The 18710-nt window shown below is 37.3% G+C and overlaps 1 protein-coding gene across 1 annotated transcript in view; it reads right to left on the bottom strand.

Moving 5' to 3' along the window:
* PPP3R1 (protein phosphatase 3 regulatory subunit B, alpha) overlaps window positions 1–18710 on the bottom strand; it is a 68266-nt gene that overhangs the window by 8368 nt on the left and 41188 nt on the right. Inside the window, exon 3 of the mRNA XM_056128647.1 lies at window positions 368–544. Within this exon, the coding sequence (XP_055984622.1) occupies window positions 368–544 (177 nt within the window). The remainder of the gene's footprint in view (window positions 1–367; window positions 545–18710) is intronic.

Here is an 18710-nt window from a genome sequence, read left to right as displayed (position 1 = left end):
CTTCTTATGGTGCTGAGGGACCACGCATGGAGATCACACCAGAGACCACACACATGGGACTCTTGTGCAGAGTCTGCTGCGCTACCTCTCTGACCCCTTGTTTCTCTACATACAAAATACTTACAAAATGCTAAATATTACTTTTTAAGATTACTTTTTAGAAAAGCTGGATCACTAATAACCAAGGTAGTTAAGGTTAAAATACCAGATTCTCAAGTTAACAACATATTTTGGATCATCAATAGCATGCATTTTAAGAAAATGAATTTTTCAGATATTTTGTACACAGCTGTATCACTACTCAAAAATTAACTCATGACATTTTTAAAACTACTATCTAAAGACTTTTTAAAAACTATTTTCTTACCTTTAAAGTCTACCTCTCCATTCCCATCTGTGTCGAATATATCTATTACTCGCTGTACTAAAGGATTCTGTTGTAACTCGGGCAAAGACATGAACTCTTCCACACTCAAAGAACCAGAGTTGTCCAAATCAAGCTTCTTAAATCTTTTTCCTAGCCTTTTAATTTCATCAGCATCAACTGGAAGCAAATAAAAAGGAGCAAGACTTATAAAATGATTAATACAGAAAGAAAACTAAACATTAACTCAATATCTCAATTTCTAATTTATTTTTGAAATTATATGTACTGTTGAGTAATTTCTGACAACAGAAAATATGTCAAATGTTTTTCTTTACCCTTTTGCTTGTCTGCACCTACCACAACAACTGCGAAACGCATGTTGTGAAACAGCACATTACAGAACTAATGACGCTAAGCTGATTGTGGAAGTCAGTTGATTCCTACTAGACAAGCTACCTTTGCTCTGCATCAAGGTAACTATTTTTTAACACTTATCCTTTTAATCCTTTTAAATTTTTATTTATATGTAACAGTTCATGGCTCAAAATCAGACTACAGTTTAAGCTTATTTCAAATTCCAAAGAGAATTCAAAAATAAGTCTGCCTTCCATCCAGCCTTACAGAAATCAAATTCCTCTTCTGAGAGGCAATGTTGCCAGTTCTTAAATTATTCTTCCAGAGACAGTATTTGCAAATAAAGATTGCCTTTGCAAATAAAAGCAAGTAAAACGTGGCTTTTACTCTTTTTCTCTTTTATCAAAATAGATTAGTTAACAAGTCACCTCAATGTTTCTTAAAAACTAACAACTTTTTAAAATGTTTGTATTAATCTGTAAATTCTCTATAGAAGTTCATTATCAGATCTCAAATGCATTCTTGAAATTTCTTCCAAATTCCATTCTCCTTCATCTTTAGTAGCAAAATAATTCATAATATTTAAAATGTAAAAGAATGTAAGTAACAACTTTTTAAAAAGATTAACTAGACAAATGTTTCATTGCCCTTGAGTATTGAGTCATGGCCCATAATATTTTTAAAATGAATGTAAACTGCTTTGAAACTTCTACTATATGATAACTGCAGTCTAAGAACTTAAAAGTTAACATATAGTTAACGTATAAAAATGTTAAACAAAAGAAGAACTATAATTATTTGCACAATAGAACATTACATTACTATTTTTATATGAGTAAATTTGTATGTACTTAATGAAGGGAGTGATAGCAATAAAGCACAGAAACACTGGTTGTTCAGAGATGCTTCCTGGTAGGTATGCTATGACAGGATCAAGCCCAACATTTCTCAAATTAAAGAGAAACTTAATAAAAAATAAAAATCATAAGAAAAACAGTGAAAACAAATTCTCAATAGAGGAAATAACAGCAAGTTTAGTAACTTTAAGAACTTCAATTCTTTTCAACACCTTGGTCTGAGTACTAATTAAGGGCACAAATGAATAAGCTACAAAAACAATTTCTCATCTACCATTTACTCTCCCCAACCCCTGTTAACAGTCAAAAGCTCATTAAGTTGGACAAAATTACCTTCTTTTGAAGTGGATGCTGTCAACAACCTGGATCTCAAAATAAGGAAGCACACGTTCAATCTAATAAGTTCTTTGGTGCTTAACACAAAAATGCCCAAGTTAATGAGTGCTAGTATTTTTATGACCATTTTTGCCTTCATTCATACTCTGTATAAAGCTATAGAGAGAGATCTAGTCTATCCATACTGTTCCCAGATGTGTGATTTTGTAGCCAGTAAGCCAAAAGCAAAATTTGTGTTATAGTAGAAAATGCCTTTATATTAATGAGCCTCATAAATATAACTTCAAGCAGCAATGCACACATAAACAATCCAATAAAAATTTCAAATATAGGGCCAAGGCAATAGCTTAAAGTGCTGGAGTGCAACCATGAAGCCCTGAATTTGATCCTTGGCGCCATAACCCCCTTCAGCCCACACCTAGTACTACCAGGCCTAATCTTATTGACTGCTGACTACTCGGTGTAGTACTATTCCCACTTGGGAAAAGCACCACAGCTCCTGAGTACAGGTGGGTAGAACCACCAACCACCATTCAAATATGCACTTAATAAACAAGTCAACTACCTAAGCATTTTATCCCCCTATTAAACAGTATTCCTTCTTTAATGAAATGATAGGAGCAACTGTTTCTTTGCATTATAAAATTAGGAATTTTTAGTTAAAGTGAAAAAAAAAAATGCTCTGTTTACAGCTGACAAGGGTTCAATTTCTGGCACCCCATATGATCCCTTGAGCATGGCCGGGAGCACAGAGCCAGGAGTAAATCCTGAGGCTTACCAGATGTGGTCCTTCAAAACAAAACAAAACAAAACAAGAACAAATAAAACTTCTTTTGTGGTATGTGTGTGTGTGTGTGTGTGTGTGTGTGTGTGTGTGTGTGTGTAAGTGTCTAAGTGTGTAAGTAAGCTAAACCCAGAGCTTCACATATGCAAAGCATGATATTGTACTCTCCACCTCAATAAATGTCCTAAGTAAATCTAAATGTTTAGGGTTTAAAACTTGATCAAGGGGCTGGCTGGAACAATAGCACAGCGGGTACTGCATTTGCCCTGCATGCGGCCAACCCAGCATCCCATATGGTCCCCTGAGCACTGCCAGGGGTGATTCCTGAGTACAAAGCCAGCAGCAACCTTTGTGCATCGCTGGGTGTGACCCAAAAAGCAAAAACAAACAAACAAAAAAAAAACTTGATCAAACTGCCATTAATGTTTACAGTAAAAAAACTACTTATCTAATCAAATACCAACTAGCAAATCTTTTTCAAAAGTTTTGCAATGTTTGTATTTTTTCTGAAGAGATGCCTCTTGGTGCTTGCCTTAAGTTTACATACTAGATGACAAAGATTAGTTAATAGCTATTTTATTCTAATAATCTTTGGTTTTACTTTACAACCATAGAAAAAGTGATGAGGAAAATCAAACATAATGGTAAGATTGTAGTAATAGAACCAGTGGGGGGAAAAGACTTTCCATAAAAAGCACATAGTCAAATGAGACCAAGCCTCAGAGCAGGGTTTCTCAACCCTATTCTGACTGTAGATCACTTGCAGCCTCGATCCCTTCCTTGACCCTCACTCTCAAGCTGTGCCCCTACACATTTATGTGACTTTCAACAGTGTCTCCTTAGAATATCTTGGATCCAGAGTGAAGAAACCCTGGCCTAGAGAATATAATTAATGGGAAAAAAGTGAAGGCAGAAATGTAGTGCAACATTTAAGCAAACTGTTATATTCTATTTATTGAAACTGGGTCATGAATAATAGTTTAAAACGTTGTACATTATGAAACTGAAGCTAAGCTTGAAGTATTGTTTCAATTACCTGGAAACCCCAATTAAACTAGAAATAAGCATTCCATGGACTTAATGAATGATTAAAAAGTATTACAGAATAATAATTAAAAGTATTTATATAACTCTGTATGTGCAAGACTACTGGATTAATCTATCGTCCTTTATACTGCCAGCACAGTAATTTTTCTAAAACGTATGTTCAAATTGCTAGTTCCTGTGCTTAAAAAGTTGCTAGTGGTTTTCTAAGGCACAGTATAAAAAAACTTCAAAGCCCTCAAAAATATTTAGCTTCAATTCAAATTTATATTTTATCTTTTTCCCTGTTACTTTTATTTGGCAACAATTCTCTTGACACAATAAATTTCATGCCTCTATTTCCTGATGAACCAGCAGCTGGTCTTTCCTTGCACTATTTTTGAGGTCCATGATCAATTTTCTTATGACTCAAAAGTGTGAGTGATTATCTATTTTTAGATATATTATGAAATATTTGATATCCGGTCTGAATGAAAACTTGAAAACCTTTTCTCAAAGCCTGGTGATAGTACAGCAGGTAGGATGTTTGACTTGCATGAGGCTGACCTGGGTTTGATCCCTGGCATCCCATACCCCCTCCCCCCCACCGACCACCCCTGCCCCGGCTCCACCCCCAGCACCGCCAGGAGTAATTCCTGAGTGCAGGGCCAGGAGTAACCACTGAGCATCACTGGGTGTGAAACAAACAAAGCCAAAAAATAAAGGAAGAAAAAGAAGAAAAATATTTTCTCAAAGGCCAGTGATCACATTTAACTGGAAAGTAAGCGGCTTTCAAAAAAGCCCCTGAAGCGTGACTTGGAGGAACTGTGCTGTAGTGACTCTTTCTATGATTTGTCACCAAGTCAAAAACATACTGCTAAAATTCACTGTAGTAGTTCCTTTAATAAGTTGAAAGGAGGAAATGTCTAGTCACCAACTCCTCATTTATATCCTTCCTTCTTTTCTTTCTTCCTCCTCCTTGGATTATAATAATGAATAAAACAAGGACTAGGTTATTCAGTACTTATTCCTGGGTAGGGCAATAGCATTAAATGTGCACTCAGTAGAAGTTAAATATTAAAGAACAAACTCCAACTTTTGTCAGTAACCCTTATGAAAGTTTTTTTCTACTTTTTGGAACTGCAGTACTTTAACTCAGGTGAACAAAGAAGGGAAAAAAACAGTCACCCTCTCGAGCCATCCTGTGACTCAGAGATACTCTTTCTTGCTTGTTAAATCTGAGTGCCCAATTAAATCTAAGTCTTCTATTTTGTGTAAGGGAACCTTTGAAGTGATTATCTTCTTTAACAGTGAAACTATTTCAAGCAGATAATGTCATACACACATACAGTTCATGTGAAAAGTATCTCTTTCAGAGTTTACAAAAATACAAAATCATCACTAATAAACTTACATAGAAATATTAAGTGAAACTGTTCTCCAAGTATGCTCACAGATAAACATGGAAATTAGGGCTGGGGAGAAGACTCAAAGGACTAAAGCACCTGCTTTGCATGCTGGGGGCTTGGGTTTGTCCCTGACATTGCTGGAAGTAGCCCCCCAAAGCAAAATCTAAATAATTTCTCAGAATGAAAAAAGAAAAAACAAAGCAGAAAGGTAGGAAAAATAACTTCCCCCAAAATTTAAACAATCTTTAATCATTTTATAGTTGTAAACAACAACAGAATTCTACTTCAAATGATTTTTTTAATAACCACTTAATATACTATCATTGACTTAACAAAAACAGATCTTTTCAAATTACTCAGCAATAAAAGTTTTAAAGAAACAACTATGTATGTAGTATGGCTGGAGCGACAGCACAACGGTAGGGCATTTTCCTTGCGCATGGCCGGCCTGGCCAAGCAGGGTTCGATTTCTCCGCCCCTCTCGGAGAGCCTGGCAAATTACCAAGATTATCTTGCCCCCACGGCAAAGGCTGGCAAGCTCCCCGTGACGTATTCGATATGCCAAACACAGTAACAAGTGTCACAGTGGAAATGTTACTGGGCCCGCTCAAGCAAATCGATGAACAATGGGAGGACAGTGACAGTGATGTAGCATGAGGTTCTGGATAGAATTCTGGAGAAGGAAAAAGCTTTCAAATGGCAGCACTTATTGTTTCACTCAATAGTTAATGGTACTGTCACCAATTTAATTTTTTTTCCAAAATTCACTTGATTTTGAGAAGTGTACTGTTTTGGTGATATATAAACATTATAGGAAGTTGGGTGAGGGATATTTGGGAATTCTATTAATGTTTTATTTTTAACATAATCCCTCCTTAGCGTCCTCTAGTTAATGACAACTTTTTAATTCTTCCTGAGTTTAATTACCTTGAAAGTTTAAATGTGGCATTTTTTAAACTGTCCCTCAGTTTGTGTTTCCACGAATACCAAAATCATTACAATTATGTCCTCAGTGTTTCTTATCAAAGGATTCATAATGTCACTATGTCTAGTGGTGTTAACTTTGATAACTTGGCCAAAGTGACTGACTTCCCTTTGCATTAAAAATTATGGAGATGATCTTAGAATTACATAAATATCCTTTTTCTCCTGAACTCACCTAAATATAGCATTCATTTATTCAACTGTCTTTAAATTGTATATGCTGTAAAGTTATAGCTAAGTGATTTCCTCTTTCCCTTGTCATTGAAATGTTCCTGCTGTGTGTGCTAGTCTCTTTCCCCATTTTTTGGTGTATTCAATTACTCTTATCAGCACGGTGCGGACTCATAACTTTTTACTTTATGAATTAAAATCAAATGTTCATTATTCATTAATTAAACTGTTCCCGGTTTAATCTTTTTTTTTTTTTCATTTTTTGAACCATGCCCAGTGATGCGAAGGAGGAGTTACTACTGGCTCTGCACTCAGGAATTACTCCTGGTGGTGCTCAGGGGACCATATGGGATGCTGGGAATCGAACCCAAGTTGCCCATGCAAGGCAAGTGCCTTACCCACTGTTCTATCTCTCCACCCACTCCAGTTTAATCTTTAAGTACTATCTCAGGTTAGGTTTCATGTTTTCAACAACTCCCATCTAGAGAAACTTAGCTTTTGGCACCAAAAAACGTTCCAGTCTCATTGTGAGTCTCATTCCAGTCTCATTCAATACTCACTCTATTTCTAAGAGACTTCCCAATATCTTTTATATGGAAGGATATTAAGAAGTATGGATAATTTTTTTTGAGATCATAAGTTAATGGGTAGTTTTTCAATATAAAAATTTAATCATTTTTTAAAAGTCTTCCTGTGTAATTTAACCCCAAAAAGGTGACTATTTTCATGTCACTCCAAATAAGACGTAAACCACCAGGGGGAGCAATAGACACAATTACAGTAAAATGTCCATGAGCATCTCTAAAGCCCTCAATTTTTTTTTTTTTAATTTTTATTAGTGAAACACCTTGACTACACAAATTTTTGTGCTTGGGTTTCAGTTATACAATGATCGAGTACCCACCCCTCCACCAGTGCCCATTCTCCACCACCAATGATCCCAGTATCCCTCCCCCGCCCCCCATCCAACCCCGCCTCTGTGGGCAGGACATTCCCTTTTGTTCTCTCTCTCCTTTTGAGTGCTGTGAAATGCAAAAGAGACACTGAGTGGCATCATATTCGGTCTATAGTCTACTTTCAGCACGCATCTCCCATCCTGGAAGGATCCTCCCAACACTGTTTATTTGGTGCTCCCTTCTCTATCTGAGCTGCCATTTCCCCTAGCGTGTGCATAAAGCCCTCAATTTTAAGTATACTGCACAGACTAGCAGTTTTTCTAATTTATATTCTATAGACAACAGAAGAGAGTAACCCGTCAATACTATAAGAGAACTGAAACAGTATAATATGAAATATGGACACAGTCCCAAAACTTGTGCTGTTCTTTTATCATGCATGAAAAAGCTCACACCCACAGGTCTCAATTTTAAGAGTACTTAAAACTTTTTACTGTGTTTTCTGTTTCTTCACTGTTGCTATACAATTCTTACACACTTAAAAAAATAGGATTTGGGAGTTTTTGTGGGGTTTTTTGTTTGGCTTTTTGGGCCGCATCTGGCGATACTCAGGGGTAATCCTGGCTCTGCACTCAAAAATTACTCCTGGAGGTGCTCAGGGGACCATATGGGATGCTGGGGATCAAATCCCTGTTGGCCCTCCATGTGCAGGGCAAAAATCTTACCCACTGTACTATCACTACTGCCCCAACAAGTAATTGTTAAACAAGCAAATAACAATAGAAGACTCAAGTTGTAATCAAAATGTTAAAATGAGGACCACTTAAGCACATGTCTTGCATGTGGATACCCCTAAATCTGAACGCCAGGATCAAATGGTCCTCAAGCAATGCTGGGTGTGGCACTGGTGGCACTGCCTTCTCAGTCCAATCATTGAACTTTACTCCCACACTGCCAGGCCAAACAAATATCACCAGGAGTGGCCCAGGACCCTCAGGAACACTGCTTGTCACTCCCCCTTGCCCATGCCCTCCCAAATAAGCAAGCTAAAAATTTCAAGCAACTTTAAGAAACAATTGAAATCATTACTGCAGTTTTATTAGTTCCATAGGTTTTGACAAATATGTACATCAAAGTAAGCATCACTACTATCAAAAGAATGTTATTATCCCCAAATGTTCACTTGTGAACTTAGCAGCCAGTCAGTCACATTCCCACTTTACTCCAGGCAACCATACTTTCTCTTAACTAAATTCTGCCTAGCATAAGGCGTAAATAGGATGATACAGTATATACTTTTATGAAAGCATTTGCTCTGTATCCTCTCCTTTTTCAAATTTCTTACATTGTCTCAAGTTGTTTCATATCTTAGTTGTTTGTTCTTTTTTGCTCCTAAGTAGTATGCATAGTACATTGTAGGTAATAAACTGCAATTTGATTCCTATTTCCTGCTTTTTTAAAAAAACGAAGCTCAGGGGCTGGAGCGATAGCACAGCGGGTAGAGCGTTTGCCTTGCATGCAGCCAACATGACTGACACAGGTTCGATTCCCAGCACCCCATATGGTCCCCTGAGCACTGCCAGGAGCAATTCCTGAGTGCATGAGCCAGGAGTAACCCCTGAGCATCGCCGGGTGTGACCCAAAAAGAAAAAAAAAATGAAGCTCAGAATATTCACAAGTAAATCTTTTTGTTTGTTTTTTTGTGGTGGTGGTGCAGGGTGGGAATGGGGGGGGGCACAACTTACAGTGTCAAGGCTTACTATCAGCTCAGAGATTACTTCTGATGGTGTCTGGGGGATCATGTGCAGTTCTGGGGATCAAGCAAGGGTTAGCTACATATAAGGTAAACACTCTTTTTATTTCTAGGGCCCACATAAAGCATTTTTGTTTTTGGCAATAAATTTTTCCTGAAATTTCTGGTTAGTAAGCATATGCTTAACTTTCAGAAATTACTCACAAAATTTTTCAAGTTGTCAGCTGTTCTACATTCCCATTAGCACATACATCATGCATCAGATTTCCACTAGCATTCTTGCCAACATGGAATTATTAATCTTTTGAAGTTTTGTCAACCGATTAGGTATGTCATTCTAGTTGGTAGAAGCATTTAATTGTAGTTTTAATCTCTATTTCTCTGAGGACTAATAATCTTGAGCATTCTTTCCATGTAATCATTGGCAATTCATGTATCAATTTGTGAAATTCAAATATTTTTAAATTGGATTTTTTAAAAGAATTAAGATTTTTTTCCTCTATATGCTCATTAATCCAAATTCTCCCAGTCTGTAAGCAGTTTTTTATGGGTCTCTCCAAAAGAACAAAACTTTCTATTTTAATAAAACCTGTTTTTCTTCTTTGCTTGTCTTGGTTGTGAACCTTTTCTACTATGTTTTCTCCCCCTGTAATCCATGTTATTTTTTGTATGTAAGTAAGAGTAGAGGTAAATTTTTATTTTAAATAAAAATATTTTTTGAGAGGCACCACTTACATTGATACCTTTACTATGTTTGTCAAATTAATCATTTGTGTGTATGTCTACTCCCCATAGTCTATCCTACCCATGTGCCTTATCATATTCCAATACCATAATCTTTAAAATAAGAAAACAGGGGCCAGGGATATCAGCTCAAGTGCCAAAGTACTTATCTTGCATGTGCAGGGGCTTGGGTTCAATCCCCGGTATACAGCATGACCAACTCCCAAGCATCATTAAGAATGGCCCTAGAGGGCTGGAGCTATATATATATAGCACAGTGGGTAGGGCGTTTGCCTTGCACGCGGCCAACTGGGGATTGATTCCCGGCATCCCATATGGTCCCCTGAGCACCGCCAGGAGTGATTCCTGAGTTCAGAGCCAGGAGTAACCCCTGTCATCTGCATCACCGGGTGTGACCCAAAAATAAAAAAAAAAAAAAAAGAATGGCCCGAGTAGCCATGAAGGTAGTAGTTATGGACCCCTAACTAAGAAAAGAAGGAAACATTCTTCTCACTTGGCTGTAAAAACTAGTCTGACTTTTCTAAGCCTCTCCATTTCCAAATGAAATCACTAATTTTGATAGTATTTTGACAAAAGGACTTTCATAGTACTTTTTTTTTTACAAAATGTCTGTTGAGAATTTGAATCTATAGAGCATTCTAAGTAAAACTGAAACCTTAACTAGTTAGTAGCAAATTTTCCAATCTGCAAACTGGATAACTCTTTAAGCCACCCTGAATAACAGATCTTACATATATTTGATTAAAATAAAGTCTAAAAGTCATGTTTTCTATTTACAACTAATAAAATTTTAATCCACTTTAATTCACTGCTATATCAAAAGTACAGATTCTTGTATATTATTCTTATATGTTAACATCTTGCTAATTTAAATCTTACTTAAAATTCTAATAACTGAGCTGAGAGATAGTACAGCAGGTTAGCCATTTGCCTTGCACATAGCAAAGCACTACCAGGAGTGACCCGAGTGCAGAGCCAGGAGTAAAATCCTGAGCAGCACCAGGTGTGGCCCAAAAGCAACACCAAAATTCGAATGAAATTAGAATTTGCTATGTATGCAACTATGTCATCTGAGATTAAAGATAATTCTACTCCCTCCTTTTCCAGTCTTAATATATTTTATTTTTTACTGATTAAAATGTCTAGTTCAATTTTGACAACTACTAATCACAAGTAAAAACTTGGCTTTCTTCCCAATTTTAGGCGAAAGCATTCATTTTTTTACTGTTGTAATAGAAAGGTATACTTAAGTATACTTAAATAAGAATAAGGGTATATGCACTGTTAAAGGATAACAGATAGCTGTTAAATAAGTATAACAGGTAGCTGTAGGGCTTTTCAAGTTGCCTTTACCAAGGTGAGGAACTTCCATTCTATTATATTTGCTATCAGTATTCATAAATACATAATGAACTTTGCCTAATGAATACTTTGTTATAGCCACAGACAGTTTGAGGATACTGGAGATGTGGGCTTGGACTACCACAAAACATCAAATTAAAAAAAAAATACCACAATAAAGCAATTTACATAAGTCTGAATTCTCTACTTTTAAGTTACATTTATACTAACTAATTTTTTTTCTTTTTGGGTCACACCCATTGATGCACAGGAGTTACTCCTGGTTCATGCACTCAGGAATTACTCCTGGCAGTGCTCGGGGGACCATATGGGATGCTGGGAATCGAACCTAGGTTGGCTGCGTGCAAGGCAAATGCCCTACCCACTGTGCTATTGCTCCAGCCCCCTAACTGTAATTTATTAAGAATGCAATAGCAGATAAAACCTGTCCCTGCAGAGTGAACAGGAGGGAATGTCTGGGCGCATTTTACAAGCACCAGGTATTAGGCTTTGAGTCTCACCCAAAGCCCCAAGAATTGTCACCTATGCTTAGCTAGTCATTCCTAACTGCAACATCTAGCCCTAATTGGGATTAAGTGGGGGCAAAGAAGAGTTGGAAAGTGATGGGTTAGTAATGCTAAACTTTATGTGACTGGACCATCCTCTTAAGCCAAGACCTCTATAAAATATGTGTGTATTTGGCAATAAAGTGAACGGCCATTTAAAAAAATGCAATAGTATTATGTCCTTTTTAAAAAGTATACACATTAAGTAAATAGGACAGAAACAAATTGAACATTTCTGCTGGCATAAGATATCTCACAGAAATGAAATGTGCATGTATGGGACTTTTTTCCCCCCTCACTTATTCAGTGATTAGTGACGTATATTTGATTTTCTTTTTCAGGTGTAGAGAAGAGTTGGGTCACGGATGATACTGCTTAGGGGACTTGACCATGTAGTGGCAGGAACAAACTTGAGTTACCTCTAAGGAAAGCATTCATCCAATCTGTTGAGCTCTGTCCTGGCCCATATTAATTGATTTTTAAATTAAAAATCATACTCCTGGAATAAACATCATTTGCTTTTTGTTTGTTTGTGGGTGACATCCTGCAGTGCTCAAAGTCTGTTCCTAGCTGAGTTCCTGGGGAGCACTTCCAGGGACACTTGGGGAAGATTAGGAGGTGCTAAGGAATTGACTCCAAGCTTCCTGCATGCAAAGTATGTGTCCCAGACTACTAAGCTTATCTCCTGGGACCATTTACTCATGTCATATTGTACTATTTACATATTGCTACATTTGACTTACAAATGCATTTGCAAATATATTCATAGTGAACATAGGTCTCTAATGTCTCTAAATGCCTTTGGTATGAGTATAGTTTCTTTTTGATGCAATTCCAGATTATGATTTTTTTTTAACTTAAATGCTGCTAGATGGCCAGGAATGTAGCTCAGAATAACGTACCTGCCTTGTATGTGTGCGGCTCAAGGATTAACAGCAGAACACACACCCACACACACACCCACACCCACACACCCCGAGGGAAAGTACAGAGGGTAAGGCACTTGTGAAGAATTGCTATGGGGTTCCAAGGTCCTGAGCACCACTGGGAGCTGTCCCCACCCTCGCTCCAAGCACCCAAAGAAAACAGCAACAACAATGAAACAGCAAGCATGTTTTCTATTTTTTTCCAGTACTGGTTTTAGATGTTTCTTGAGTTCTCCCAATTTACATACCCCATTATCTTTTTAACAAAAGGATGTGTAGTTTTGTTACTGATACTAGCAATTGTGTTTTCTTGGTTTAGAGTTTTTCAAAGTGTGCGTGTAGGGTGTCATATAGCTCACTGGCTTACCTTCAAATGCAAAACACCAAGGTTTGATCCCCACTACCACATCCTCTAACTGCTGCCAGGAATGACCCTTCAGCACTACTGGGTGTAGCCCCAAATCCCAGAACAAGAAACAAAAATGTGAATGTATCATTTATTTCCTATTTTCTCTAAAGATGTTAAAAAATAATCTACCACACTAGAACTCAAAGAACATTCTCCAAAGATACCAGAAAAGCTACACACTTAAGGATTCTAAAAATATATTATTAGAATTGTCTTTAGCGTGCATTAAATTTTAGAAGAAAACCTTTCAGAGAAAAGGCATCTGATATAAAGGGCTGGAAGAAACATCAGAATTCAAGATTAGGAAATAGACTCAGAGAGTCTCAAAGCTAAAAAACTTGGAGGTAAAGATGGGTGACAATGACTTCTTGAAATACATCAATACAAAAGTTTTGGCCAATAATAAAGAGTGCTATACCTCAACCTGCATTTCTGGGCAAAGTGTGGAGAAAAAGAAACAACAAGAATGCTCCCGCAGGTGAGGAATATGGTGCACTGAGCCCGCCCACTGCATGTGTGAGGTCAGCCCTGGATTCAATGCTTGGTATTGCTCCCCCACTACCCCAAAAGGGACATTACCACCTTGAATATGTAAAGTCAAGATTACATATTTCTCAGATGTGCACCAATTCATGTATAACTGGCTTCCTGAAGATGGTACTCAAAATGCTGTTGTATATCTCTTTTTCAATGTTTATATTATCTAATCCCCCCCAAAAAACAACTATTTGAAACATCCAAAAACACAGCTTCTAGCACACAGCAGTGAAGAAATCTGGCCAGCTGGCACCTCAACATCCGGAGAATTCTCCAGGCCAAATACCAAGCCGATATCGCGGGGAGGTCCCAGATGGGGCAGGTGCATTCTCCCTGCCTTCCAGGGACAGGCGCTAGATCTTTTACTTTCCGCTAGATGGAATCCCAGTGACCATGAGCTTTTACAAGCATGGATTCGGTATGTGGGCACCAGGATTATTCTTCAAAACTGCATGGCCGCATAAGAGCCGCAGGACCTTTCGTGATATGCAAAGTGAGCAATGGAAAGTAAAAGATCTAGCGCCTGTCCCTGGAAGGCAGGCTTGAATGGTGGTGGGAAAATTCGAGCAAGATATAATGCCCAACAGAAATGCATCTGGGCTGTGCATTAAATTACGGCACCATGCCGCCCTGGGAGGGGAAAGGTTGGGAGGGGAAGGGTGTTTGTCCCTCTACCTTTCCCCCCTGGCAGCAGCAGCATGGTGGCTGCCATCTTTCAGAACCTAATGAACAGCCAGGTATGAGACTGCAGTGATGAGGCACACAGGGTCTCATGGGATGGGGGGTGGAACGGCCTTGCTCCCCACCCTGACAAAGTTCCTGAGTTGCTGCCCACAAACGCCTGCCTCCAATTCCTGAATGACCATGATACCAGAGGCACACAAACCAACCTCAGAACCCAGCAGCTTTTGGCAGTAATCCCTCCAGACTTATTACTAAAATATCAGAAATCCAAAATCGCGTGGCCGCATGGCCACACAACATCATAAGCTCTTCATAATCAGCAATAGAAAACAAATTATCTAATGATGTCTTTTTGGCAGGTCTGATTGTTGGGGAAAATTTCAAACAATAATGATGGGTCTTTTGTCATAATATTGAATGTGATCAACTTAGAGAGAGAGTGAAGTGGAAATCTGCCACATGGGCAGGGGGCCTCTATTGCAAACTATAACACCCAAAAGGAGAGAGAGAGAGAGCAAAAGGGAATGCCCTGTCACAGAGGCGGGGTGAGGTGGGAGGGATGGGATGGGGGTGGTGGGAGGGATACTGGGATCACTGGTGGTGGGGAACGGGCACTGGTGAAGGGACGGGTACTCGATCATTGTGTAACTGGAACACAAGCACAAAAGTTTGTACCCCGTGGTGTTTCACTAATAAAAAAAAATAAATAAAATAAAATAAATAAAAACCCCACAGCTTCTAGATTTATGACTATTACTATTAACTCTGTCCTAAAAAGCAGTTCTTATTTCATCTATTTACCTATTTACTTGCAAGAGTGTTGGGGTTATTCCTAAGTAAGCTTAGTTCTTTACTCTGAGCTCATGGATCACGGGGTGGTGGAACTTAGGGAACCATATGCAGTGCCAGGGATCTGTGTGTAATGTAAGTGCCTAAACCCTTGTACTATCTCTTTGTCCCTTCTAATCATAGATTATGTAAGTCTGTAACAACCTTCATCAAAATACATGGCTATCAGAGATTTTCACTCTTTTTTAAGACAAATTCAATCCCATCTCTCTATACCACATTATTCTGATCTTATCATTTTTTAATCTGTTCCTATGTTATGTTACATTTAAACAGGCAATTTTCTTTAGCTTTGTACCACTCCTGATCCCCAACTGTGGGGAAAATGGAGCATTTTCAACAAAATGAATATTCAGAAGTCTTCTTTCGCTTGGAGTACCAATTATTCAAGTCTTATTTATGGCTGCTCCAGAACTCAATCTGGTTTTATCACCACAAATGTCATTCTGTGTCTCTGGGCTCTGCCTTCTTTGCTTTTCTGGTTGACTTGCTTTTTTTTTTTTAACTTTATTTCAATATACTATTCAATAAGCTGCTCTGAATTTTTTTCGTTTAAACACTCTTAAGACATTCTTGTTCTCATTTAAAGTTTAATAAATCCAAGGAACAGTTGTTATCCTGGGATTTTCACTGTTATATCTTCATCTTTCACTGTTATTTCCTCATCTTCTTAAAATTTATTTTTTATTTTTGAGGTTCACATTAAACACCGTAAGAAAGGTAAGACTCCCAAGTTTTAATTTTCCTGGGAATATCAATAATTTCAACTCACACCTTGGTAATTATTTGACTAGTATCAAATTCTGCATTTAAGCAATCAGCACTTTGAATTAATAATTCTGTTACTTTCTACTATCTACTGCTATTATCAGTAGATTTCTGTGCTTTTTAGGGAACATTTTCTACTGTATAATAGCTTAAAGGATTTTTTTTTTAATTCTTGAAAGTCTAACATTACAAAGGACAAAATGTACTATTTTTTTATCTGGCCTACCTAGCTGCCTTCAGAATGCTCTTTCATTTAAAAGATTAAATTTTTCAGACCAGGGGAAATTTTTTTCTCCATTTAATTCACTAATTATTTTTTTGCTTCCCTCTTCTCTAAAGCATCTCTTGATATTCTTTCAGAAAATTGCTACTTTATTCCCATATTTATTCTCCAAGTCTCCTTTATTTGCATATTTTCCCTTATTTTTTTGAGATTAAAATGTATAATCTTGCTTTCTTATCAGCTAAAATAATCAACTTCTACATATTAATAATTGTTCATATCTGTGCTAGGAAAATTAATGCATGTCATGAAATTTATCCTCACTGCTAAAGCTACAAATTTATAAGAGCTTCCACAGTATCAAATTTTTAAAGTATGGATAAGGAAAAAGGAATTAGTATTTTACTTTTTTGGGTTTGATTTTGGTTTTGGATTTTAGGCCACACCCGGTGGTGCTCAGGGTTTCCTGCTGGCTCTGCACTCTGGATTTACTCCCAGCAAGTTCAGGGGACCATCTGGGGTGCCAGGGACTGAACAAGGCCATGTACAAGGTAAATACCCTACCCACTATATTATCTCCCTGGTTCCAGAGGTGCTCAAGGCTTTCTCTGCACCATGATACACTACTGGGCTCAGGGGACCATCTGGGTGCAAAGGATACAAAGCAAGTGCCCTGCCTCCTGTAATATCTCTTCAGCCCCCTATTTTAATTTATTTTTGGTTTGGGAGCTACACCTGATGGCTCTCAGAGATCATTCCTGATTAAGCTCATGGGACTATATCTGATGTCGGTTATTGTACCTGGGTCACCTGCATGCAAGGTGGGTGCCCTATCAACTGTACTATCTCTCTAACCCCTTATTTTTACTTTGCACACATTACTTTGTATTTTGTAGTTTACTTATCTATGAAAAATAATAATAATTTGGGCTGGAGCAATAGCACAGTGGATAGGGCATTTGCCTTGCACGCGAACAACCCGGGTTAGATTCTCAGCATCCCATATGGTTCCCTGAGCACCACCAGGAGTAATTCCTTAGTGAAGAACCAGGAGTACCCCTGTGCAATGCCAGGTATGACCCAAAAAGAAGAAAAAAAAAACCACAATAATTTTAGACCAAAAAAAAATCACAAAATAACTTTTTCTCTGAATTTTGTTTTCAAATTAAAGAAAAACCCTAGTCTCAATTAAAAAACATAAGCACATTTGTAAGCCTCCCTTGAGAAAATTAACAGTACAAAGTAAAAATCTTAATATTCAAACTATAAAGAAAACTGCTTCTGTGAAACCACTTAAAGTTAGAATAGTATTTTAATGGCTAAGCAGTCTTCAGGTTTTTTACAATATAGGTCACTATTTCTTTAGAATATGCCAAGTTTTTCTTGGGTCAAATTCTAAGGAAAGGAAAAAAATATTTTTTAGATGAAAGACTTAATAGTCTCATCTATATTCAATCTAGAAAATATAAGAATTAAAGAATATTATCAAAATTATTTATAATTATACTGGTTTTGTCAACAGTAACGGACTGTAGATAATCAAACTGATTATCTACTCATACTTTGAAACATCATCCCAATCTCATCTTCTGCTTAAACTATCTGTAAACATTTTGTATTGAAGTAAGTTTTCCAAGTTATCATGCCCAGTTGCAACTTAAGAACTCAACATTGAACAAATCTTCCCAACAGGTTATAGGTTTCCTAGTCCACAAAAGTTCACCTGACAGGGAAAAAAAAGTCACAATGACCTAAAATAATTTCACTTGATAAACAGTGAACAGTAACATGCACTTACACATTTCCCTTTACACCAGAAGCCAAGCTGTATGTACTGTATGGATGTTAACTGCCACAAAGCCAAAACCAGTACTTTACAACATATAATTTAGAATTTATTTTCCTTTGCTAAAAGTGATTCAATTTAAATACTAAATTACTTGAGGTGAGAGAACCACAAAAGGCTGGGAGTGATTCTAGAATGGTAAAGTTGAGCTGGATCTTGAAGAAATGAGAAGGGAAGGTTTTAATAGTTTTCTGTGTGATACTTGCTTACAAATAACAATAAACCCTTCCTATAAAGAAGAGAATTTGTAAATAAGCAAAATAACTTTTACTATAACATGTGCATAGAACATCAGCAGACATCATTTGAGGAAAATTCATCAAAATCATGTATAAAATAGGATAAAAGTTGCATGTCAGTAAAAAAAATAGAAAATATACTAGATAGTAACACTTCACACCTGACCCACCACTGACAAGTACAAATATTTAATGACAAGGTTTAAGTTTCATCAAAGCATAGATGAAATTCTAAAACCACTTACCTAATTCTGAGGATAAAGCTAAAAAGGGCTGTTTTAAAAGCATATGAAATTTATTCTGAATACAGACCACACATTTCTATTTAAATTTTGTGTGTGTGAGGGACATTCCCAGCAGTACTCAAGACTAACCAAGGTTACACTTACCAGTACCTAGGGGACCATGTAGTGTTGGAGATTGAACTCAAGGCCTAGCGACTCGCACATGCCATGCAAGGAGTTAAGTCAGTCCTAAACACCACTAGGTGTGACCCCAAATCCCCTGCCCCACCAAAGAGCAGCTAGGATCTACATAATATTCAGGGTCAGAATCTATAAAATAATAATTATTTTACTGTGTTTAAAAGATAGTGACATTTTAGAAAGTGACAAATAGCTTTCAAAATCAGGGGGGGAAATGGA

Source organism: Sorex fumeus, unplaced genomic scaffold, assembly GCF_029834395.1.
Source record: "Sorex fumeus unplaced genomic scaffold, SorFum_2.1 ptg000006l, whole genome shotgun sequence".
NCBI lineage: Eukaryota > Metazoa > Chordata > Mammalia > Eulipotyphla > Soricidae > Sorex > Sorex fumeus.
This window is presented reverse-complemented; position numbering and strand designations above follow the sequence as displayed.